General features: G+C 37.0%; 1 protein-coding gene and 1 long non-coding RNA gene across 2 annotated transcripts; both read right to left on the bottom strand.

The window, feature by feature from the left end:
- Nucleotides 1-141: 141 nt before the first annotated feature.
- LOC139977989 (glutamate--cysteine ligase catalytic subunit-like) lies at nt 142-25,361 on the bottom strand. The gene is made up of 16 exons (XM_071987881.1): nt 25,232-25,361; nt 20,866-20,987; nt 19,459-19,568; nt 18,630-18,758; nt 17,064-17,141; nt 15,840-15,953; nt 15,032-15,090; nt 14,315-14,502; nt 13,240-13,356; nt 6,440-6,578; nt 5,929-6,038; nt 5,636-5,728; nt 5,086-5,190; nt 4,344-4,425; nt 3,537-3,728; nt 142-3,039 (listed from the first exon to the last, which is right to left on the bottom strand). Exons 1-16 carry the CDS (start codon nt 25,359-25,361, stop codon nt 2,855-2,857), a joined length of 1,953 nt encoding a protein of 650 aa, XP_071843982.1. The 3' UTR covers nt 142-2,854.
- Nucleotides 8,181-13,202, bottom strand: LOC139976828 (uncharacterized). The gene is made up of 3 exons (XR_011796285.1): nt 12,758-13,202; nt 10,879-11,093; nt 8,181-8,948 (listed from the first exon to the last, which is right to left on the bottom strand). It is a non-coding gene; the product is annotated as an uncharacterized lncRNA (long non-coding RNA).
- Nucleotides 25,362-27,116: the final 1,755 nt, after the last annotated feature.

Genomic DNA, 27,116 nt, shown 5'->3' with positions numbered 1-27,116 from the left:
ACAGATTAACTATGTCCTAAGTCCTGAATCCACTATCATTCCATATATATATATATATATATATATATATATATATATATATATATATATATATATATATATATATATATATATATATATATATATATATAATATATATATATATGTATATAAAACCACTTGAAAGGAAAAGCTGATTGGTCATAGGAATTGGATGCACTTCTGAAATTTTACTTAGCAAAGTGGAAAAGGAACGACTCGTTGGATCTTCTTACGACCAAACCTTTGCTTCTCAACTCTGTCTTTGGTGTGTCATTTTATTTGTCTATGTTATTATGATGATTTTTTTCTTCATCCGTTTTTTAACTGTACATTAATGTACAAATAACTTATCCATTCAAAAGTAGGCATTAAATAGCAATAAAGTTGAGCATTATCATGCACTATAATAAAGACCAACGTAGCGGATAGAAAACAAATAAAAATGATAAGAAAAATTAAAAGTTCTAAAATTTATAGAAATACTACAAAAATCCTACACTTACTACAGAAATATTACAACGAATAGTAGCAAAATATAAGGTATGAGGATGCGGAAATTGCAAATATTAAATATTTGAGATATTTATAAATGCGGAGAAACTCCCTTGGATTCCACGAAATTAATTTTATTCTTATTAATCGTTTTGGTATGTCGAAAAATATTGTTCTTCACCTTCAATGCAAACTTGAACATATGAATGAATTCATTACAACCTAAGGTCTTGTTTCGACGCTTGGTACTGAAAATATAGAACTTAAGATGAAGAATGTGAAAATTATCAGGGTGACGTTTCTTTAATAAAAACCCAAAGAAAAAAATCCTCTTTTGTGAAGTGAAATGTATACATATAACCTTACTGACCACTTCACCTAAAGCAGAAGAAGTGCTGTGACACTCCCAGAAAATGTGATGAATGGTATGAACATAAAACGTGTTGTCAGAGATGCCCATGGGGTTAAGGAGTCTGTTGGTTGGAAGAATTCTATGTAAGAAACGGAATTGTAAGTGTGCCTCATGTTTATCCAGTGTGTGTCGTTCCTGCATGTGGCATTGAGAGATCCAGGGAGCTCACTTGCATTCTAGATTTGCGTAGGGTCAGTTGTGTGACCGGATACTTTATATGTATATATATATATATATATATATATATATATATATATATATATATATATATATATATATATATATATATACTCCATACTATACATGTAACTTGTGCCAGGGTGTGGCAGCCAGTGCAACCCATGCCGATACTGTGTGACATTGTCACGGGATTTGCGTTTATATAGGAGTAAAGGATACTAAAGAGGTACGTTTCAACTATTGCGGCTTATGGAGTTTTAAATGCGTAATTGTAGAAACTATTTGAGTTGCGTCTTTGAGGTTTGCGATGTATTTTCTATTCTTTATGTGCTACTTGTATGTTTTGAGATGCTTGCAATTTACTGATTATTTTGTGATATATTTGTACGTTAATAGAAAATTTATATATATATTGTTTGTAGTTTTCACGGATTGAATAGATGCGATATTCTCCTTATATTCTCCTTACTCGTCTATATCTCTACACCATACGGCTACAGGAATTGAAAGTAGAAGAGTGCCAGGGCATACTGCAATTGTTGCTCCAATCGTGACAAGTGAAACCCTTAAACTCTGCTTTCCATTTGTCATAACAGTTGGCTCCACAGATATTGTAGAAATTACGATAAAGATACTGAGAAACAGAACCTGTATAATACAATATGTCATCAAACAAATCAATATTAAAATTAGTAATGTCATTAATGTTACACCCACTCTGCTTCCACTGAAGAGGGTTACTGCGAATCAGTCCCTAGTAAACAGTTAAGGGAAAGTGTGCCAGCTGGAACTTTTCTTTGAAAGTGTGGTAACTTTAGGGCCTTATTGTTAATGTCAAACAAATCCGAAACAAGCTTCACACCCTTTTGGTACATGAAATCATAGTAGAAAATCTTGTTATTGATGCGAATATGATGATTGTTCCAAACAATTTGATAACCGAAGTTATCAGAGGGAGAATTAAAAGAAGCCTCCAGCCAGGCTCTAATTGTTTGAACATTTCTATTCAAGTTATTTTATTACTAAAGAATCGGTTATTTATTAATCTAAACGTATGACGTTTTAAAATTCAACGTTCATTTCGATAATTTACAATAGATATTATACAAGAAACGTAGATCTAGGTTTACGTAATTGAAGGAAAATGATTTTCAAGTCATGCTAGTACTAAACATTGGTTATTTAGTAACCTAAACGCATGACTATATTTACAATTCAACGTTAGATCTTAGCTTTACGTAATTGTAGAGAAACTTTATTTTCAAAATATGCTGTTACTAAAAAATCGGTAATTTAGTTACGTCACTGAACTAAACGTATGACTTTCTATAATCAACGCCCATTCGGAGAATTTACAGTAGATAAACTAAAAGAAAACGTGTTAGGTTTTCGTAATTGTAGAGAAACTTTATTTTAAAGTCATGCGAGTACTAAAAAATCGGTTATTTAGTAACCTGAACGTATATTTTTATATATTCAACGTTCATTCAGCTAATTTCCAATAGATATAATGAAAGAAAAGAGATCTTAGGATGACTTATTAATTGTATGTAGGGAAACATTATTTTCAAAATATGTTAGTACTAAAACAATCGGTTCTTTAGTAACGTAAACGTATGACTTTTCATAATTCAACGTTCATTCGGATAATTTACAGTAGATAAAGTAAAAAAGTATACATCTTAGGGAATAGAAGTAGTAGTCGAGCCAGTTTGATTAGAATGATTAGAACATCAAACCTATTACATTTTAATCAATTTGACGTTCATTACTATTAGTGGCCAAATGCTGTGGATCTGTTGTTCCATTTGACATATCTAAACAAAGCTTTATCAAGTCGTAGTTAATATCTTCTGTGATGACAGAATCGTGTTTGTAGCCCGGATGCTGATCGACAAAGTCTCGAATCCACTGAGCTGTTGTCTTTACACGACCTAAATAGAGATAATATATTTCTAGAGATATATCTTTTCGACATTATTTTATAAAATTGAAGAATATTAGATTTTCTGAAGGGTATATCTCAAAATAAGAGTAGCATTAATCGAACTTGTACTTTTTTCCTATAAGGTATTGTAATTAGCCATTGGTTAATAATTCCACTTTGGATCTCAGAATTGTGCCGACCTTACCTTTTGACATTCGTAATATTAGCCTAATTTTACTCCTGTAATATTTGAAATGAATTAAAAACTTACTCAAAGTTGTGAACTACATGGTCATGAGTTAATAGTATCGATATATTTGAGCGAAACGCTGGATAATTGGATCACCAAGTTAAGATAACTTGTTCGATACTGTACTGCTTCAAAGCACTCGTACGGACAGTATGTGCAGTATGTATGTCATGTTTGAAATCATGATTTGTGAGGACCGTACAATATGGTATTAGCATTACGAACTGTCTGATTGTGAATGCATATTTACATACCTGCAGCTCTATCAGAAATCAGCTTCAGGTAACCATTAAGCGTCGATCGTTGTTCCGCATCGATATCTTTAATCGAAGCCATGTATTGATTGATCAGTGGGATGAGACCAATGAAGTCAGCTCCTTCTGATGTAGCGCCACCGTTTATAATTGTGTTGATACTCATCTTGCAAAGAACGGTTTCATCTGAACCTGTTGTAATAAATTGATTATTAATATTAACAAATACCAAAATGTCAAATTGCATTTGCAGAAGAATGCAATTGTGTTCAGGCGAAATGCTTTGTAAACTATCATCTTTGAGATCCAACGCCTTTTAATGTTATTATCTCTCAATATAAAAAGAAATAAATATATTTGTAGCTTCATCGGCTAGTTTACTTTAGTATTCCTTTATTCAATATGTTTTGTGAATGACTCATGCTGTATACACACATTCAAACATTGGTTTCTGCATAGGTGACTTTTAGATCAAGCAACAACGAACTGCTTACCCGGTAGATACTGAGCCTATTAATATGTTCTCTCAGTTTGCTTATCAGTTTGCTAATCTGGTATTGATCACTTTTAGACTGAGTTACAAGATAACAGCCAACTGCGTATCCGGAAGATGCTTAGCTATGCTTTCTAGGCAACTTTCTGATTTGCTGCTCATCATCGTCGTAGGCATCCCACACCGCACATTCAGTCATCCCCGAAGTCTAATTTATCCACGAACACCACATATTGTCCTTAAAGTAAATTTCCACAACTTTTTTTTGCGGAATTTGATATTTGTCGTCTTGGATTCCTCTTAAGGTTTCTTACTCAAATATGGATCCTTCCGAAAGTAAAATTCTCCTTCTCCTACGGCATTACGTAACATGGCCATCTCCATATTTTCATTAACCTAATATCAAAAATAAAAACGCACAATGATGAATAAAATTATGTGGAAAAAACACAAGTTCTTCCATACTAATGATTGTTGAAAATTGTGGAACACGTTGCACTAATCACAAAATGTTGATGTCACGAATTAACAAGTCTAAATCAATTCTAACAAGGCCAACACTATGCTTCCCCTGTGGCTGCAACCATGCCATCTACCAACCCCGTGGCTGTATCAACTTGGTTATATATCGGTTTCATATTTGAGGAACCGTCCTTAAATGCTGATTAATTAAGATATCTAGATAGGCATTTCATAGCAGTAGTGTATCTTCCGTATATGGCTTTAATCTACCACAAGAACACAGAAGACGTCGGAGGCCAAGCGTTGTCCGACAATTACATAAAACGGAGGTACATAGGGTCTAAATAATTCAAGATCTATGTGGGAAAAGAACTCTATAAACATGCTGACTCCATGTTTTTACACGAGTAAAAGAGAATGCCTAGAATAACAAAGAAACACATGATTGCTTAATCATAATAACACGCTACGCATGCTACTAAGCACTTTGCATTTTTATTTGCATAATAAAAGTAAAATATTATTTTACACTATTAAAGTATTAGTGTATTTATCCTACAGCATAGAGCGGCACTCTAAGCACCTTTGTCTTACCCTTGAAATGGGAATGGTGAAATCCAACTTCATTTTAACCATCGCCCTGGTCAATAAAACCATGAAAATTACATATGCAGCATTTTCATAATCGGTCAACTGCATCTGTGGAGTAAAATGCAATGCAAAGGAAGTTGAATGATTTCTCAGTCATTAATGAATAAATTATATTATTTCACCTTCACCTTGTTAACATATCTTAGTCGATTAGACTATTTTTATGTGGATGAAATGGTCATGATTTACCAAACATTAAACACTTCTACGTCTTGCTACTTTATAGTAAGGTGGGTTTTTCATCCAAGAGCAATCTACGGTTTTCCCATCGGAAATAACTTTCTAAATTGAAAAGATTCCAAATTTGAGTTAAAATGTTGAATTGAAAGCCACCCGACGTGTAAGTTGTAAATCCATAAGCCCTTGCGGGTTTCTCGCAAATTGGTGGTCGCTAAAGCATCGTAAATATAACTGGTGATTATTATTATTATTATTTTTTAAAAACTCGACTTGTATGTAATAAAGGTGGTGGCAATGGAGTGAAGTTACCTACATCCATCGTGCGAAACTCAGCCCTCCATCCGATGTCTGAATTTTCCGGAGGAATTTTAAACCGAACCATTTGCCAATTTGTCCCGATTATGTTCTGCAAAATAATATTGAGAACATATCGTCTATCATTGGCCTGTCCACTTTTCTTTGTACTAGTCAACCGGGACGTAAAATGATTGAATGTGAACATTTTATTTAGATAAATAATTGCATTCTGTCTTTGACAACAAAGCCTTATACAAATTTGGAGGGCAATTTCAATGCAACCACTAGAGGGCACAGTTGGTGATGTACCTCAAAATGTTCGCACTCGTCTTCTTTTTGATGTAGTCGTTCTTTTAGGATGTATAACGGATCCCTGATGAATAGGCGGGCCATGTGTCTTGCAAACAAGATATCCATTCCTGTTGAGAGAAAAGGATAGGCATATATATACACGACTATAATACGTTATCCATGAGTAGGCAGAGAATCAATCATGCTAGAGCAATATTATTTAGCCTAGTTAAAATATCTTTACATAGTTCCCGCAATTGTAGGAAGCTTAATCGGTCTGTTTGCTTCAAAGATTTTAATATAGGAATTTGATGTAAACCATAAAAACCTTTCGGCCAAATTGGAACTTCAAATGATTTGTTAATAGACAACATACTTAGCTTCATCATGAAAAGCGGAGTTCGTTGTTCCTGCTGTCTGAACGGTTTTCATGAAATAAAAATCTCCATATTTGAGCTATCAAGTTTCGGGCTTCCTGTAAATAGGAGGTAATTGATGAAATTGATTTTTCAATGTATTTAACATTTACCTTCATTCACAAACTGCTGACAGAGTTCCTCGTCATAAGGGAAGTAAGTGTCATTCAGTTTAGCATTGGCTGAGGAGAGATATCCATTAACTGTATCCATCCGAGACTTTGGAATCCGAAAACGTTGATTCTTTAGGGGCTGTAGAGAAACATAAATGATAACTCTGCATGGCAAAAAGGTATTTGAGCTTGCGAGGCAAAATTCATGTTTTGAAAACGTTGAGCACAACATATATAGGCTATTAGATTTTATTATATTGGTCCGATAAACGATACAGCAGTTCGTGATATACTATAGTTACATCTGTGCCAGTACATGTAGTTGTTTAAACCTTTCGTTAAAGCTATACCAACCTCTAGGGTTGTTAATAATAATCAATAATAATAATAATAATAATAATCAGCAGTTATATTTACGACGCTTAAGTGACCACAAATGTGGAAGTAACCCGCAAGGGCTATGGATTACAACTTACACGTCGTGTTGCTTCCAATTCAACATATTTAAACTTAAATTTGGAATCTTTTCGATTTAGAAAGTCATTTCTGATGGGAAAACAGTAGATTGCTCTTGGATGTTAAGAACCCACATTTCTATGGCCCGGCCGGGTATCGAACCCGGAACCTCCCGATTGCAAAGCCTCATTTCTTTAAATTCCACCGCCTTTATCCACTCGACCACAACACCGGTTGTCGTGTCATCGTGTGTTCTGCGAGTTTCGCTTTCAAACCATTCGTATGGGTCTTGATGGATTCAAGCCGTTTATTCAATTGTCGTTCCTTAGTATTTAATGCATATGTGCATATCTCCCTGGAAGCATCGACCATCCGTGTTTCGTTATGAGTGAAGTATATTCAAATGATCAACATTAATCCTCACAGTGAGTGAACTCCCCTGGAATTTGAGCTACACCGAAGTTTATGTTATATATATTTTACCATTATTGTCATCTCTCGAGGTGCATGAGGTGTGCACTTCACTTTTGCTTATAATTTTTTACCGTACTGAATTTCATTTAACTTCAAAATTAATATCCATTACGTAGTATGGTTTCCTAAAGTAACATCTTGTGTCTCCCTTTCCTAACGTAGTGTGTTATATACATGTTACTGCCGTGTTTGAAAGTCAAATTGTAGCCACTTTTTCGAACGCAATGATCCCAAAGGGTCAACAAAACCAACTTAAAATGTATACAATACCACAAGGAAACGTCATTTTTGGATACCGAGGCACCTACTTACTGGATTCATACAGTGACATTCAACGTATCCGCAAAGTTAGGGCCGAGATGTTTCCTTGCTTTTACTGATTTGACCTTTACAAGACCTTTACAAGTATAATATATATCTATTTCTGGCCAGATCTGATCAAATTGATGGTGGAATCCCGTAGTTGAGGGACAAAACTATAACTGAAAATATCATCATGACATTTGACCTTTAAAAGAACGTTGGTTTGCTTATGAAAGCGAAGTAATCGTATGCCATTTTATCTGTCGTGTATGCCACCGTATATCTCTTGTTAATGTCATTATCTTTCTGAGAACTTTAAGGATGTATCTGATTAGAAGTGTCGAAATGACAACGTGCTCATTCTGAGTAAGACAAGTTTCCAATTCTTAAAATGAATTCAGACGCCTATTTTCCCAACATATAAAGTGTGTAATAAATCTTCCAGAATTCAGAGGAATCTCGCGCCACATCTTAGTTTGGGTTAAAACTATGCCATTTCGTCAGTGTTATACACTGAAAACTTAAATTGGTTCACCGACTAACAAAACGTTAGTCCATCTGGTGCCTCTCCCGACTAACATAGCCTTAGTAAGTTGCTATACCGACTAATTTATTCCTTAGTCAGTTGGATTTCTTAGTCGGTCATCTTAGTCCGTCAGCTTAGTCCATCAACAATTTCTTAGTTGGTAAATGTATATTAGTCAGTTACATTAGTTGGTGACATTAGTCGGTCTTTACCGACTAATTTATATGAGCCCCTGACTAGTTTATAGCAGGTTTTACATTAGTCAGGATGGTGCCTCTCCCGACTAACCTTTCTTAGTCGGTATCGACTGACTAGTTGCACTGACTAGATTCACTGAAAGAATTAAACCCGACTAGTTTCACTGACTAGCATCACTGAAAGAAAAGAGAGCAGAAGAAACACAAATAATGTGTACGTTGGCAGTATTTATTTCTGATCAAACTTCTGATGTCTACAAAAGGCTGACTTTCGACAGATAGAGAAGAAATCACTGTAAATAAAATCTGAAAATCTGATTTTTTTTTTCCAACAAAGTTAAGACAAGTTAATGGATCAAACATGAATCGCAAAAGTATAGCACTGCACAATAATGCAAAGTTGAATCTTGGGCAAGGGTTCCTCATGACTTTCGTTTTAAAGTGGTACCCCAAATCGACACCAGTTAAGTCTTCACGAACAAAGAGTGTTTCTCTTAACTACAAATGGCCTCCCACTTGTCTTCAGGAAGCCAAAATCTGCACCATTATTGACCTGTGAACAGAAAATATGATATACGTGTAAGCACAGATACAGATATAGCACATGATAACTCACATTATCATAAACATACATTTACATTAAAATTTTATAACATATTGGGAGGTATACATTTAAATCTAGGTCCCTCAAATTATAAGCCAGGAATAGCAGCTTTACCAAATTATTATTAGCTTTGCACAGCATAACACCAAGTTATTTCTCAAAGCTTAATAATTATGTTAATCATGTTAATAATGATCCCAATAGACCGGGATCCCAGAGGGTTTGGTTAGCTGGGAAGGTAACCAATTGCCTTGTACATCACAATGTTCACAGTGCATTCCTGTATATGAAACCAGACGACTGGCAAACCGACTGTGGTGGGTGTGGCTGGGAGAGCAATTTTAAAGTCACCTGATAGCTAACCTAGATCAGTTTTCATGGTAACACATCAAAGTAAGTACAATATGTCAGGTATGGCCCCAAGAGCAACAAATGGCCATTGCCAGTAATTATTGTTGGTGGGGTACCCCTGCCAGTGATCTATAATTGACTCCTCAAGGCTGACCTAGGTCAGCTCATGAGGTAACCACTTGAAACCTACGGGAAAATGTTGCTTAGGGCTTCAGATACAACTGATGGGCATTGCCAGTAATTTTTATTGGTGGGGTACCCCTGCCAGTAGACCCCCAAAATGCCCATCCCCCATTGACCTAGATGAGCTCATGATGTAACCAGTTGAAAACTACTGGAAAATGGTATCACTTCATATGTAAGGGATGGGAATTTCCAGTAATTTATATTGGGGCGGGTACCCCTGCCAGTAGACCCCCAAAATGCCCATTCCCTCATTGACTTAGGTCAGCTCATGAGATAACCAGTTGAAAAATTACTGGAAAATGATAGGTATCACTTCATATGTAAGGGATGGGCATTTCCAGTCATTTACATTGGTGGGGTAACCCTGTCAGTAGACCCCCAAAATGCCCATCCCCCATTGACCTAGATTAGCTCATGAGGTAACCAGTTGAAAACTACTGTAAAATGATTGGCAGGACTCTATATATATGTAAGGGATGGGCATTTCCAGTAATTTATATTAGTGGGGTACCCCTGCCAGTAGACCCCCAAAAAGCCCCCCCCCCCCCCCCCCGCCTCATTGATCTAGGTCAGCTCATGATTTAACCAGTTGAAAACTACTGGAAAATTATTGACAGGATTCTATATGTAAGGGATGGGCGGACTCTGGCAGTGGTGGCCCACCAATATAAAATACTGGAAATGCCCATCCTTACATATGAAGTGATACCTATCATTTTCCTGTAGGTTTCAACTGGTCAAATCATGAGCTCACCTAGGTCAATGAGGGGATGGGCATATTGGGGGTCTACTAGCAGGGATACCCCACCAATAAAAATTACTGGCAATGCCCATCCCTTGTATCTGAAGTCCTAACCAACATTTTCCAGTAGGTTTCAAGTGGTTACCTCATGAGCTGACCTAGGTCAGCCGTGAGGGGTCAATTATAGATCACTGGCAGGGGTACCCCACCACCAATAATTACTGGCAATGGCCATTTGTTGCTCTTGGGGCCATACCTGACACATTGTTCTTACTTTGATGTGGTTACCATGAAAGCTGCTCTAGGTTAGCTATTAGGTGACTTTAAAATTGCTCTCCCAGCCACATCCACCACAGTCGGTTTGCCAGTCATCAGGTTTCATATACAGGAATGCATTGTGAACATTGTGATGTACCAGGCAATTGGTTACCTTCCCAGCTAACCAAACCCTCTCGACTACCCCTCTACAGATCAGTGAAAATTTGACCAAACTTATGAAGCTTGCACGTAAATGATATACTAGACTGTTTTTTTTTTAAAACAGGTTATGAAAAGTATCTTAAATATCATTAAACAGTTGGGTACAATAGTTAAACTCACTCTTCCATCTTTTTTCTCTATGGTACTTGTTCCTTTGCTTTTTAGACTCTTGGATAAACTCTTTTGTTGTGCGAAGGGTACCAATATATCATCTTAAAACATGTCTTTAAGCCATATACAACACAGTTCTCCTCTTTTGTTGTTGCCTCCACACTGGTGTCGTACATCACAGGAAAGCTCACCCATGACTTAGATATTTGGCTTTTCAATTCCTGCTGGAAGAAAGAAACAGCAAAGTATTCATCATTTGAAAAAAATAAATAAATAAAGTTGTCACCACAAAGTTATGTGAGATTTGCTTCCACTATAGTCTCTTAAAACAATCCCAAAGTTTGAAGCAGACTGTATAAAGCTGAAAATTTGAACGAGAGTGTCATCACCATTGCAACCAGAATCAAATGCCCAGAATACAGAGATAATAAGACATGGGCTAAATCTTTGTTTGTTTTTATGATCTTTAAAAATATAAAATTTTAGAAACAGAAATGCACTGAGCCAACTTATTTATAGGCCTAATCGTTTTTAGTTGTTATTTTGCTTGCTCACATAACAAGCCTGTTTAGACCTAGGCTAGAGGAGAATCAGTACTTTGTTACACTTAGTTTGTCTTCGGTCGTTTTGATATAGTCTTACTAGTAGTACTAAAGTATATAATGGACCGGCGAAGACTAGAGAATACCCAGAGTTTTAGCAACTGCGTTAAACTGTATCATCTGATCTATTATTTACGCCAATGAGTTTCATTCAATCTAGGATCAAAAAGAGAAAACTAATTAAGGCCTAACTTTAGAATCCGTACCATATGAATGGGAAAGCTTACTTCGAATCGGCAGAATAAGGTTATGGGTTAGAAAGTAGGTTTAGGGTTAGGAATTAGGGTTAGGAAGTAGGGAATATGGTCAGGGGTTAGGGAGTTAGGTAAGGAAGTATAGGGTTAGGGGTTATGAAGTAGGGTCGATTGGTACGGATTCTAAATTAGTACCCTAATTAATCTTAACCTTTACACTTTGCTACTAAACAGATATGCTTGAATTACAAATAAATGTCAAAAAAACATCATAATCTAAGAATCGATGCATATACATATACATAAACAGAATAATTTGAATTCGCGCAAGTGAACCCTGCACTACATTGGACAGAAAAAAAACGTGCAATTAGACCAAACTAAACATACTAAATTTTCCGTTACTTCTACATAAAATATCAATACAAATACAACAACTTACTCTTTTGGCAGAATACTAAAAGCACATGTTATAATAACTTCAGACTATCAAGCTTTCCTGAGAAAAAAACGGTTAATACTTCTTACAGTAAGCAAGTCGACCGTGAAGGAATGTCGCAATTGTTTCCTGGGCGTGACCGGAAATTAAATACTAAAAAATGATAAATGAAAAGGTTAAATAGAACTGAAGCGTGCATCCTGACTGCTCGCAACATATAATACCGTTGACTAGCCAACATAATTTGTTCAGCCTACTGTGACTGTACGTTTGAAGGTCTAGCCTTGCTTATTCAATATCACAAAGCCTACCCATTTAGATTCACATGGGAAATTACAGGAAATCTTTACCAAATGAGTGTAGACTTCAAATAAACTATTGAGCCTTATAGTTCCAGCATTTGTTTGGGAATAAATAAGAAGATTATGTGCCACTGTTCAATCTAGCCCAATACACACATAACACATTGTTAATTGGTGTTTAGGATGCACACTTTAGTGTTGAGAATGCACTGCAGTACCCAGTAGAAGCCTATAGGCTACTCACTGTCATTGCACTTGTGTATTGCGAAACGCCAACGTGACAACGGTAGCGTTACACTAACCATAATACAGTACTAGTGCCAGTGGCCTAACAATTAACTTTAATTTTACCTTCAAGTTAAAGGAATAACAGGTAGGCCGATGATGCAGTTAATACCTCCATTCTTCTAAAGACCTTCTTGGGTGATTTACGGTTGAAAGTTGCTTAGAGTGATCGTATGAAACTATGCCAAGCCCAGCAAGCTGCCGTTGCCTCTCGGTTTCCAAATTGAAGTGAATCGAATTGGGTTAAAATACATTAGTCCGTCGACACCGACTAAGCTACGATTATGGCGTAAATCGGGTGTCCGTATCGTTCTTAGTCCATGGGTTAAAATACCTTAGTCCGTCGCCACCGACTAAGCTGCGATTATATTTTCCTTAGTCAGTGTAAACTAACTAAGAAGCAGCGATGAAACGAAGATTTTTGCTAGTCCGTGTGCATTGACTAACGTTATAGACTAATTTAACGTTAGTCCGTGGCAATATTGACTAGTTTATTTTTTCAGTGTACTGTCATGACCATTTTTCATGAAGCTATCATTAACGTTTACCTTCAGCCCTCTTTCTTCTTCCGTTCTACAATCAGATGTGGGAGAAAGCGTACCCCATCGGCAGTCCCATTCCGTTAAGAAACCTTGATTAATTGGAGCTGCTGCAGAAACAGGCATCTGATTCAAAACAAATAGAAAAAATATTGGAAATAAGTGAAAGATAATGAGATTAAACGGTTTGAAATTAGTTATGGAAAACTTGGTTGAGACAAACATCCTTTAATGATTTCACCATTTTTATTGTTGGTTTTAATTAATTATTATCAATCATATACTGTAGTCGATCGTATGGGCAGTTACCCATTCTCACTTTAGAAACATGTACACTATTTTTTTTTTAAGAGAGACATCAACCCAACCATGACCTTTGGTCTATGTGACAGAAATCATTGTCATGAAAAACTTCCCAGACCAATAGCGATTTTGTTGTTGTTGTGTATTCCAGTCGTCATATAACACAGATTTACCATTTCTTCATATACAGGGCCGAAGACTTGATCAAGTCTAACGATGACATCGTTGAGCCACATGTGCTTCAATATTTTCTTATGCATTTCTTTATTTATTACAATGTTCATGGTCTCTAATGGAGACGGACTTAGCAAATACTAAATCTCAAAATAAAGACCTCTGAATATTTCTTGACTATGGCATTGGTATTACATTCTACCTTGGGAATATGAACAGTGAAACAATACGAAGGGTTTCAGATTCTAATGGCACAATGAAGTCGTTTTTTTTTTACCAAAACGACAGCCTCCCCGACAGGATGATATCTTCCAAACGGAAAATATTTGCTTTAGCTATTTCGAGGAGTTGATCTTCACAAAGAACTTTGTCATGTTAGCTAAGGCTGGTAATTGTGTTGATGTCCCGATATTTCGAGACTAATATTAAGGAAGCAAAAGGAAATCAAAAATGAAAAGGGGAAGACAGCTTGCCAGCAAGAGTCAAACTCTCTTGATAATTTTTTCTGGAATCATAGCGTTATGATCAACATGTAGAATCGTCTCAAGGACATCTTGCTGAGATTGAGGACCTTTAACACATAGTTTGAAACTCACATTATTCTCACCATTATAGGAGATAAGGGTACAAACTGGTCATGAATATATTTGGCCTCTTCAATATCCGAACCTTGAACTGTGACCTGCAAGGCTGCCACACCAATCCCTAAAATCGGAAAATCCAGAACTATATGACCTGGTTTCGCTGCTTCATGGTCGGACACCTTACCAAGATCTGTATTTTTATCCTTGAAGACTATACAAGTAGGACAAAAACATGGGAATGCATTTGACTCGTTTCAGCAGTAATTGTTTTACATTAAGTGTACGAATTCTAGTTGATTGCTAATTGCTTCGTTGATTGCCAAAATCGCATTAATTTGGCTGTCTGAAATGCATGATGTTGTCAATATTAACTGACCATTACATAGGCAACTACCTAATTTGTCATAGCAGCGCAAAGTACTAAAATGCAACGGAAGTAGTGATCATCGTTATTTAGCCTACGACACAATAAAGTTGTAAGACCTCATCTTTTTTTTCGAACCTTTTCAAATTGAATTTAATATAAAAAACAAAGAACTTAAAAGCAGTCTCCTCTGCAACAACAGACCACACAGTTAGGTAAGTCAAAATATCAAAGTGTAGAGAATGTGTCTGGTAAAAACCGTTGAATGAATTGAGACTGATTTGGTTAGACGAAAAGTTTCAAAAGACATATGCATGATAGACAACAAAATGTAAAATCAAATAAAATTATACACACAATCACCGTGACATATTACCTGGTACGTTTATCATTACTTGCTCGCCTCTCCGTTTTGTACTATTTACCATCGTTGCTCTGGAAGTTAAACATATAAACAGTGTCAATTCATAAACAACGACGTTCATGTTTAGGTCAACATCATGTATTTAATTTGCTTTTGAGAAGTTATTCACTAGCTTTTCTACCATTATTTTATTCTAACATTGGTAGCTGCATTTATGATAGCTTACTAAATTTCACTCTTATTCTCTAAAGACATTTTTTGAATAGAGAAACACTTACATAAACAGTTACCCTCCAAAAGGAAATGGTCATTGCGGATGCGATATACGTATGATCATATCTTCCATGAGGGGGAATGATCTAATCTCCCTCATTTTCTGAAAACATTTCCCCTTACCCCACCCTCTCATCTATTGATTACAAATCATGTCCTTCCCAATTTCACTGAATTTGTTTTTCCTCCTGCTCCCCATCCCCTCCTACTCCCCTTCCCACTTGCCTCTTCTTACACCATTTCCCTCCATTGCTAATTAACTTCCATTGCTACATATCCCTGCCCACTTTATGTCTTCAGCCCTTTTACCTCTACGGCGCTATCTTCTCGTGCTTTACATTAACCAGTATGCATTATCTTATCCTACGTCTACTCTTGCTCTGTTAGTTGATTAATGGTCCAGATGAGTTATTGGTCTGCCGATTTTGAAAGTTTCTTATGTGTGTTGTCGCTCCAGCTCAGATATAAAGATTATACTGCTGGTATGAAAAGTATACGTATTTCTATATATTTGAGACAGTTTCAAAATACAAAAGACCGTGGTTACCTGTAACGTGGAAAAAGCGATACCAGCTCTTCTGCTTCAATGATGTGGTCTTGGGAGACGACTGTTGCGGAATTTACATATTTTCGTGGTATTATTCCACCTTTGCAGCCATTTCTGAAATACACACATAATATAGGTACCATAATACAATTAGGGTAATGTACATCCGCTCGAGAAAAAAGAGAGAGCTAAAATGATCTAAGGTAATGTTTTTTTGGAAACATATTTTCAGTTCCCATCATCGCTTTTTATGTCTTTTTGTGAAAGAACGTAATTTACAGTACTGACGGTGTGAAAATAATGAGGATTGAAGGTGAACCATTTTGGAAATGATTTTGGTTAAACGTTGATACTACTCTGAGCGAGTAGTTTTGAGTTCAGTGTGCTAAACTTGTACCTCTTCTATTTCAAAATCTTAACGGTCATGATATATATTTTTTTTTCTTCAAGTGCCATGACAGGCCAAGACCTCAGCTACCATGTGGTGGGTAGGATATGCCGAAAGCTTCTACCTTTTAACGGGCCTTGAAAACGATGTGTTTAGTGTGTACGGAATGATTATTTGTGCATGACACCTACAGTACAAGTGATTGTAAAGATCTGGCATAATTTATGTGTACTTTACTTAGGGTTTCTCCATTCTTAGTCATTTAGTAGATTATCGAAATGTCAATTATACTGAATGAGAAAAAAAATGTGTAAACGTTATATACTGCCTGACGGCTCGGTCCTAGCAGGACCTTCTACAGAGGGCAAATTCAATCGAACATTTAGGTAACAGATTGAATAAACAATACCGGACATAAACAGTTATTGGAAACATTGCGAGGAGAAAATAGACGGCAAACACGGAAAAAAATGTATGTCTTCAAAGACGTAAGTAACCCTTGGAAGGATAGACAAATTAATGAGCTAGTGAAAGACTGGATGGATAGTGGATACATGAGTTAATGGCTACATTGATAAGAGTGGTGGATGGGTGGATGAACAAGTGGATGAGTGGACGGATGGATGGAAGGCAGAACGATCAGAGAGTGAGTTAGTAGGGTGGAATTACACATGCGAAGATGAACGGGTGGATCAATATATGATGATTCTGTTCCAAAAGGCACATCCGGGTCAATAGTTGGAAGGCCGGGATATGTTTGAATGGGTGGACTGAAGATAGTTACAGTTGATCAAAGGAATTAAAAGTGGAAGAATCAGGCCCATTATGTAACGAACCTTGGAAAGGATGCAATGGTCATACATGTATCCAATCGTCCGTGGTGACTTCTTAAAACGTTGTTGATTTGCTTTCGGCTATGTAGGATACGAAACACATAAACAAATATAAGAAAATAAAAAATACTAAAGGTAAACCAAACCGATACCAGAGAACGCCAAAGTGTGTTTATATAAACACTTGGATGCATAATAAGTGTACAATGTAAACTGTTCTAATTACACAAGAATATACCACCCAAGAAACGTTTTGTTACATAACCTAAGAATGTCCTGTCTGTGTCTGATCTTTAATATTTTAGAAGACGGACCTGTTATCTAAAGTAATATATATATTTATTGAGACATGATAAGTTGCTTCATTAACGCTCTTTCGTATTCCAACGGATGTAGTCTAATATGCTCTCCTGAATTCACACTGGGCTGTTTTATTTAAATTAGTACATTCGCTGTGACCATTTCTGTAGTATATGTAAAGTTACATCCAAACTGAAAGGAAATATTGAGGTTTACTTTTTTTTATTTATAACTTCTACAATCATTTAAAAAAAATTAACTGTTCTTACGTTCCAAAAACGTCACCGACACACCTAGAAATGACGTAGAATATCACTGACGTTTCTCCGGTACGATGAGAACTCTCAACACATAGATCCAAAGTATGATTTTTATTTTGCCGATATTTTAAGAGTACTAAGAACTTTTCAAAATTATTTCTTCAATGTATTCATCTTTGATAAAGTAAGCTGATATCACCAATGACCTGAAGCTATTCCATATATACAAATATATGCCGATATCATGAAATATCTGCGTGGTGTTAGAATCAATGTTGACCAGTTGACATGTTTACAGGACAAATGATTTATAATAGTGTTCGAATTGCTTGCGCGTCACTTGCATTGGTTGGCTGTGCTGTATCTTAGATCGGTGCTGTCCACAATCGCCATTTTTGTTGTGAGGAAGTAGCCTTATATATGATTATGTTTGTTTTTTTCGAAAGCTACATGAATGACGTGAAGTTTATTAAAGAAACGGGCGGGTGCAGGCCTGTAGCCAATCAATGGAAACCTGTTTATCAAGTTGATGAGTAACAATGTATTAGTTAACACTTTATTAAAATGCAATACCTTCAACGTTCACCGTATCACCGCCGTTCCAAGATAATTAACTATTAAAATAACGTTGGCTAGAAATATGAACTACAATTTTGGGTGAATTAGTAGAGTATACTGAGCCACAACGTCGTGAATTTTCAGGAAAAAAGTAAAAGTAAATACAACTACACTTCGTTCTCTGAATTATTAAGTCACCCCCGTTTCCACAGTAATTATTAAGGCACCTCCGTTTCCACAGTAATTATTTAAGGAGACTTAAATAGTTTATATTCTTATTAAATTTAATTAAATCACATAATATTATCACTCCGAAATTAAACACCGATAATTCAGTGTTAAGAATAATTTAATTGAAAGTTTTGGATATTACACAATATTTTTGTGAGGCAATTGTATTATAACGCAAGTTGGCAGTTACTTATATGTAAAAAGTCATACTCTTTCTTACCGAAGCTCCATATTCGCTTCGACCGCAATTAAAGACTTAGCGTCGCACCCAAATGGTTTCCCAGGGGTGCTTTCTAAGAGATGTGCTGAAAGTTCCGTTGACCAATGAGAGCCATATTCTTCACAAAACCTGAGAAAATAGTAGCCGCTACTATACTTTATTATCACAAATGAATCTCATTCGACATGATTAAAATGGTAGGTTAATATACTACAGCAAAGTAGCCGGAATGTACAGTGGAAATGAACATGAATGAAATACAAAACTGACATTGTACAGTGTTATAATGTATGGCTTCCACTCATTAATTTTAATATGGGGAGATCATATGGTATTGCACACAAATATACAACAAATGGATGTTCTGTGACTAGATATGAAACAGCTCATCCAGGGATATATATTAATAGACAGATTTATGAGGGGAACTGATTCGGGAAACTGATAGATTTATTATAAACAAACAGAATACGTAGTTATCGATATGCCGTGAAATGAGATCACAGTAACATTATATAGCGGTGAATGTAGCACATTGTTTCATGGGAAAGTGTTAAAACTATAGCAATGGTTAACACGTAAAGGCTAGCATATATTATGTGCAGAGCATTGTCAATTGAAAATAAAAACGCCTAGTCGAATTGCCTAATCCACAGGCTTGTTTTATTGCTGAGATATCACATTGTTATATGCATTTATTTCTATATCTAAGTATATAGCGACAACAAATTTGTGGTGAATACCAGTTTCTTGGCTGTCACCACCTCAGACTCCTTACAAAATAGAACGGGTTTGTTTTGAACTAAAATATACAATGACGATTCCCTACCCTGGGTTCTCATTAGCAGCCTTTTGGGCGTGAGTAATTGCATCCACATTGTTAAGGAGGAGGAAGGCTTTCCTTTCAGAATGATCCAAGCTGATGAGCATGTATTCTATCTGAAAAAAGACATATTAGCAACAACAACAACAAAAACTATGAAACTATAGAAACTGGTATAGTTCATTTACACCCAAGCAGTCAGCTAAATATACGTCCTTGGAAAGCTTCCATAAGATTTAAGGCTTAAATGTATTATAATTGTATGATTGTCCAGTCATGAGCGGTAGACAAATCCTTGGAAAAGAAATACCTCACTCTGGTCTGCTGTAACGATTTACAACGATTTCCGCGTTACTTTTGGCGGTACCTCGTAACTCGCTACAACCGCCTAAGCTGTCATCCTACTGAACATATACCGCACTGCTTCACTTCCATTTCACTGGTTTTTACCTCTGTACACGTGTGTTGGATACAGACGTTCCGTCATGGAAATGACCAATAAGTACCAATAGCAGATTATACACTCTGACTACCTTTAATATAATGGCTTGAAATGTCAAGACCAGATGGAAGACAAATGAGGTAGATATGGTATCCTTTCTTACTGAAGTGCTGAGGAGCGCCACTTTCAAACCTGCATTCGAAATGTCCTTGGGTATATGTGTTATCACCAGTGGCGGAGCTAGGGGTATTGGTCAGGGGCGAGAATGGTCTGTAGGGGCGCTTTCGACACTATCTAAGCGGAGCGCCACCACAGGTTGGCTCGGGGCGTACAGATTTTTTTTGAGTAAAGATACTCTCTAGATCGCCGGAAATGACCCTTTCCAGGCCTTGCTAATTTGCAGATAAACGAAGAATAAATAGGTGTCATCGCCATTTTGTCAGAAAATTACACCAACAAAATGTGACAAATGTAAATAGGTATTTGAGAGCGCAATAAAAAAAGTCAATAATCGCGAATAAGTAATAAGTGGTGAAAAGCTGAAAAGGGCGCCAGCAGTCCATTTTAGTCCGTCAGGGGGGGGGGGGCATCCGCCCCCTCTGACTGTATGGACGCTCCGCCACTGGTTATCACCTCCAACAAAAGTGATTAAAGATTGTGAGGACAAAATGTAAGACCTTGAAAACGGTGTAGACACCTTTTCAAAGAACAACGATAAACTTCAAAATAATTTTGATAAAATGATGAATAACCTGAATGATGCTCAATAGTACGACAGACGAAACTGCTAACATATTTTTGGGATTCCCGAGAAGATAAATTTTTCTCATTTACAACATGCACAATTATCCCGTATGCCTGTTTCTAAACTACTGAACTTGGAAGTAATGTACGACAGTTAACAGGTATTATTGTTGTTGTAATAAAAATATGTGACCAGGTCGCAAACTCTCCGAAGAGACTCCACCTACCTCATCTCCCCACTTGAATGTTTCACAGGATCTGTCCTTCACCTTATGATATATTCTGATAAACTGCTTGACGCCATGTTTTCTCACGTGATCAGCGTATTTCTGTGTGTCTTCCAAGAACCCTGAGAGGGACAGCGTCCTAAGTGCTATCAACAACACTCTCAAAGTTGCTAACTATACCAGCACCTGCAAAGTGCTACAACAGTCCCGCACTTTAAGTGCTACCACCAGCACAGGAAAGAGCAAATATAGTACATGTAATAGCAAGTAATTAGGTCAGTATTAAAGTCTTACAAGCACCACCTACTGTAGACTCTTAATCTGTATCACTTGCAAATATGGAATGCAAAGAGAACACATTTTTAATTGTTTTTTATTGCTTCCTGTACTTAAGAAATAAAAAGATCATGAGATAGACTTAACATATATTGTAGACAGATTACCTTTAAGGTATTCTCTCAGCTAGGAAATATTGAGAGGGTTGGCCAAGTTGATAGGTTTCCATAGTTCACCGTTACTCCACTTTCTGATTTGGTCACGTGAATCGGTATATGTAATGTACTGCCACTGTACAGTGTATATCTTGTGTAGGTAACTGTACGAAATGTATAGCACATTTTAATGCAGTGTTAGCAATTTTTAGCCTGGCTGTCTTTTATTCGCGATCAATCCTGTCGATAACATACGTTAGATGATCTTAACGATATTCAGCATTTGATATGCATGTCTAAGGGTTCTGCAAAGAAACGGCCATATCCGGGCACTAAACGCGGGTCGGCCGGTGGAAGGCCCAGGTTGCTTTATTGTGGGTCCCGATGCCAAAAGCAGTGAGAGAAAAAGTGACAAAGGAATGCAGGCATCAAGCGTGTACTTGAGCTAATGCTACGTGGACTGGGTCTCCAAAAACGATCTACTGGAACAAAGATCGGGGATCGTCAAAATGACCAATGCTACCTTCGCGGAGCATTTACTGGCAGATCATACGAGAAGGAAGGCAGCAAATTTTGCTAATGTTACATATTTACTATGTAGGCTATAGTATACTGTTTGGTCTATTATAGGCTTCCTTGTGATATTGTTCAATAGACCGATGCTAGGCCTACTAAGGAGTAGCTAAGCTGACAAACTAAGGCAGTAATACCATATATAGTCATAATATTAATGATTCATCGAGAGGCATAGGCTAGGCTAGTAGTACTGCAGTACATGCTGCTGTCCTTACTGTAGCCTAGCCTAGGCCGAACATTTTTATGAAGTTTTATTTATGCTTTTCTAGCCTTGCAAATATAAATAGGCAGTAGCCTACATCAGTGTAAAATGGACATGGCTTTGTAGGGAGATCTCCCTCAAGAATTTTTTTTTAAAACAAATGCAACTTCTCATTAGCGGAGAAATAGCAAAAGTAGAACAAGCCGAGACTAGATCCAGGCCCAGATGTATACAATGATACAGTATGCAGGGCCTACCTCAATGTGGTGGTTATTCTTGTCAAGAGCATTTTTTGATCAAGCGTCTGGGCACATTTATTTTGTAACTAAGTCAAGTCCTATTCCGACACGTGAGGGACAGAGGCCTTTACTCAATAAAGTAACTGTTTTCATTTCCTACTTCGGTTTTATCAAGAAAATTTTACGCATTAAAACTCTTTCTATCCCAAAATAGAGTATTGCCTTATACCCCAACCTGGAAGTGACTTTAAGAAAAGAGAAAGCGGCTACCTCATTTCCTGGTTCCTGTAGTGTAAAGTGATATAAGTAACTTTTCCGAATGAAAGCCAAAACTCAAAAGCCAAGAGCTTGATGTCTCGTTTAAATTAAAATTGAATCATATTTTGGAAATCATGTTAATTCAATCTTCAACAGGAATAGGTTTATCTTTGTAACACTTTTGTCCTCACACAAAGCTATAAATATGTCTTTTTTCCTTTTCATTTCACATTACAGACGTACAGTACATCCATTAGAGGAGCAGGGCAGCACAGCGTAGTGTTAACACATGATGGATATTTGAAAGCTGGTAGAAGGGTTGGAACTGGAAGTGTTCGTGTTGGATTGTTTCATTAATAAATGTGCGATTCTCTATTTCAATGATGTAAGATAATTGCCTTTCCAGTGTTTTCCAGTGAGAGCTACAGATTTGAATAATGGACGTTGTTAAAATGGATAAGGACAATTTTGAAAGAGCTGATGTCAAAGCAGTTCTAGAAGCTTGTTTAAATACCATACATCAAGGACACAAGAGGGGACAATGGAAGTATCAAGTATCCAGAATGTAGATATCACAAGCTTTCAAGACAATTGATCAAATTGTACCATAACGGACAACAACAAACATGGTGTCTCGGTGAAATAATGTCACTAAGCTAGTGCAATGTATCATAGCATTTATCTTTTGCATGGTGTCAAACATTGATTTAGTGCGTTATGTATCTTACGCTTTTTGTAGTACTTATCATTGATTTGCATGTTCATTCATAGTGTAATGTAAACTATATAATTAATGGCATCAAAGTTGCAACTGTGCCACATTAATAAACTATATGATTGAATATTGGTTTCACTGCATACTTTATTGTACACCATTTGGCTTAAATGATAGCAATATCTTATCTGCTTACATACTGTGGTTTGTTCAGCAATTTTAATGTGACATTGATCTTGGGTTATTTATTGTTGGCACATAATAACTTGTCATTATTTTGCATTGTGTGAGATCAATTTTACATAACATAAATTGTGATGTCATAGAGTGTTGAAGAGGTACTCTAACTTGCAGCTATTAGGTGATAAAACAGTTACATTCAGTGCTCCCATGATAACCCCAGTGGCAGATGGAGCTAGGGCAGTGGTACATATGTTTGAAATGCAGGGAACATTATAGGGTCTTTTGAAGTTTTGACAAAGTTTCTTTTGGATGTAAAGCTGCTATGCTTATCGTGGAAAGGTCCACGAAGGAGACTCTTAGCCTTATTTAGGTATCAGTTCCTGCATTTCATGTTTGGAACACTGCCCCTATTAGGTATTGCTAACGCTAAAGTTAAGTTATTCAGTATTGTTACATGATGTTGTTCACACATTGATTGCTTCTGTACAGTTCTACACAATGAGGTCAACTACAATATTCATGAGCAGGGAAAATGTTCTACTATCTCACTTGTATTTTTGTTTTATGTTAAAGTGACCATATTCATATACTTTAAACCTATGTACTCTTCAACTTCTTCCATATTTGATAGTGTTCATCCAGAGCAGGTTACAGGATATTTTTAAGGTAGGCTATGCTGTATTGGCCCCAATTTTAGCATGTTATAGTTGCTATCAGTTTAAAAAAACGTTCCTATAGGTTTTTACTTTCCAAGTTGTTCTCAGGCGTTCTCATGCAAAATAAAGTCCTACACAACAATCGCAGCAAAACCAATACTGACAAGATTCATCCTCGAACTTGGTGTCAGAGTCTTGTTCCTTTCATACTCCTCCTTTTGTACTGCTCCTCCTTTAGGATGCTCAGCAAGCACATGCAAAAATTTCAAAACCATGAATGAAAAGATCGAATAGAGAGTTAAAGAAAAGTTGTCGGTTTTGCCCCAGATATGCTAGAAATCCAATTATGGTCATATATGTTCATATTTTCACACCTTCTTTTCTGCTACCCTTAGTTTTAAATGTCAAATATGACCTTGGCCAATGTCTAAAAAATATGTTTGGAAGGTAAGAACCTCTCGGAAACAGCTTTTGAATGCTTCTTGTAAATTATACATAGCATGCTATAATTTGTGGGCAATACAGATCAGCCTATAATTGCAAGATGCAGTAATGAAACTTTAGCCAATTGGATGAAAATCGGATGCTTTAGGCCTCGTAACCATGTAGCTTCCATAGGCATGCTCCATGGCCATGTACCCCCACACTCACACGATTAGTGTTGACAAAACAGGTTCGTTTAAGAAAAGAAACACTACAAGATTCCTAACATACTGACCAAAGCTAAGGTGTGCCCTGCTCCCTCCATCCCCTTCAGGCTTTGGCTGGACCTTTGCCTACTGTCCCCCTCCTGACGTTCTCGCAGTCTGTTTACCACCGCTTCCAGTCTGCAAAAATTGTCTACACTCGCCACCCCCCCCCCCCCCCTCCTCCATGAATAATGTTTCTGGCAATGCCCATGTCACCATGTCGCTGATAGTTTCCCTCAAATCATATGACACGCACAATGTGATACTCAGCAACATGGTCACAGAACATTAAGAAACTTCTGACCACACAATGTGTGGTATGCAGGGAAATATAAAAGGAGAAGGCAAGCAACTTTGACTGGTTTGCTGTTATAGTATGGTCATTATGACATGGACTTCCGTCACTAGTAGACACACCACCACAAAATTCAGGGGGCAGCTGCTGGCTTCCTCTTGGGTCATCTCGAAACAAAGTAACTCTGAGCTCCATGGCCTCACTTAGTATATCGCTTAAATCATCATCATCTTCCTCCACTTCTACATACATTCCCTTATCTTCAACTCTGGCAGAAATGGTGACTTGATCACAAATTTGTGGCTTAAATTCTTGTCTTATTTTAGAGAGTAATGAATTGTAAGTATCCCCGAGATCCTCTCGGCTTAACAGTTACATTCTTACTCTAATTGGCCTCCAATGTCGCATACAAATTTTGCATATAGACCAATAACAATAGTTATTGCATTGGGCCTATGCCTATGTTATACGTTAAGACTCTGTGATGGCCACTTGTGCAAACACAGTAGTACTAGTAGCACACCTCAATCGAATCACCACTGGCACCCATAAAGTTAGGCCTAATAAATGTTACGATAGGAGGTAGGCTAGGCCTATAAACGCATAAAGCTTAACGTTATATCATAGCGCCTGTGGCATCAACATACGTGAATAGACCTATTACACCAGTGGTAGCATCACGAGCTATAAATCGACAGGGCAATTATTTCAAGGGAATTACCAGCGTCATCAGCAAAGCTAGGTTAAAGTTCCCATGAATGATTACTCAAATTTCCTAAAAGGTCGCCTGGCAGCTTTTAAATATTACTTACTCTAGTGAAATACACATATTTCTAATCCAGAAACTTACGTCTGCCAGTGGAACGTTCGGTACCTTGTCACGTCTAAGGATGTGATATGCAACTGATAAGTTATAATCAATAGCGTTGTTGTATGTTACTGACGTAAACGCCTTCAGCCAATCAAAAGTTAATACAATACTTTCATCACATAATACGTGCAGTGCATCACAACTGCGGCGATAGCACTGCGGTATGGTGCAAGCTATTTAACACTTGAAGGTTTAGATACTAGCTCTCAAAGTGCTAATTTATGACTAGCACCGCGTTGGAGCTACTAAAGTAGCCCTTGTGTTTTTAGGGTTTATCATTTGTTTATATTCTATTTTTGGGGTGGGGTAGGATTCAAAAACAATTGCTACCATTATTGTTCAAAAAAGGAAAAAAAAAACACTATTCCTAGCATAGGATCTGATAAAATAAACATCAAACCGGGGCTTTTTAAAGGAATTCTCAATAAGACTACGCCTATATATTTTGGATGCAACCTTTACTTCCACAGGAGTCCCTTGCTGTTCGTTGATTATAATATTAACAGCCATTGATACAGATATATACTTTCTATGGTGATGACACAAAATTGTGAGCAGAAATCCCGGTGGTATACCACCGGGATTGCTAATTGTATTCCATAACGCATTCAATAAACGTTTTACTTATATATGAATAATAGAAAACAAACTGATAACACTGTAATGAGACTGACGGGGGGGGGGGGACTAGAACGGGGGTGGGCATGACTAGAACCAGTGACCTCTGGGTTACAAGCCCAACTAAGCTTTCCAGCCTTTTGGTTGATGGTGATCCCTCTACAGTCATCTCTATGCTGTGGGCGTCAGTATTCTCATTTCCATAATATATTTAAGGGAACATGAAAATTGCAAAACAGGGCATCCGGTGACATATTTGTCCCATGGCCCAGACACGGCTCTGGACGGCTCTAACTGTAATAACATGGAACAACTTCTGAGACGAGGAACTTGTTACAACTTCGTGCGGATAGCTATGAAGGCCAAGCTGTGTTTCTATCTGCACGCAACCAATATCCATTCATTTATTTGTATTCCAAAATGTAACCCAATAATGGTATCATAGGGCAGAATCAACGCAAAAGGCTACAAGCTTGAAACAAACATTAAAATAAGGAAAGAACCGAAACAGTGTACAT

This window comes from Apostichopus japonicus, chromosome 12 (assembly GCF_037975245.1).
Source record: "Apostichopus japonicus isolate 1M-3 chromosome 12, ASM3797524v1, whole genome shotgun sequence".
Lineage (NCBI taxonomy): Eukaryota > Metazoa > Echinodermata > Holothuroidea > Aspidochirotida > Stichopodidae > Apostichopus > Apostichopus japonicus.
Note: the sequence above shows the minus strand (reverse complement) of the source record. Positions and strands in the feature narration are given on the sequence as shown.

Excerpts from the sequence above, each read along its gene's own strand:
- LOC139977989 (XM_071987881.1), bottom strand. The coding sequence starts at position 25,361 with ATGTATGTAGAAGTGGAGGAAGATGATGATGATTTAAGCGATATACTA. Across the intron at positions 15,091-15,839 it reads TCGCTTTTTCCACGTTACAG|AGCAACGATGGTAAATAGTA; the intron begins GTAACCACGGTC and ends TTTAACTTCCAG. Across the intron at positions 13,357-14,314 it reads TACCCTTATCTCCTATAATG|ATGCCTGTTTCTGCAGCAGC; the intron begins GTGAGAATAATG and ends GTTTTGAATCAG.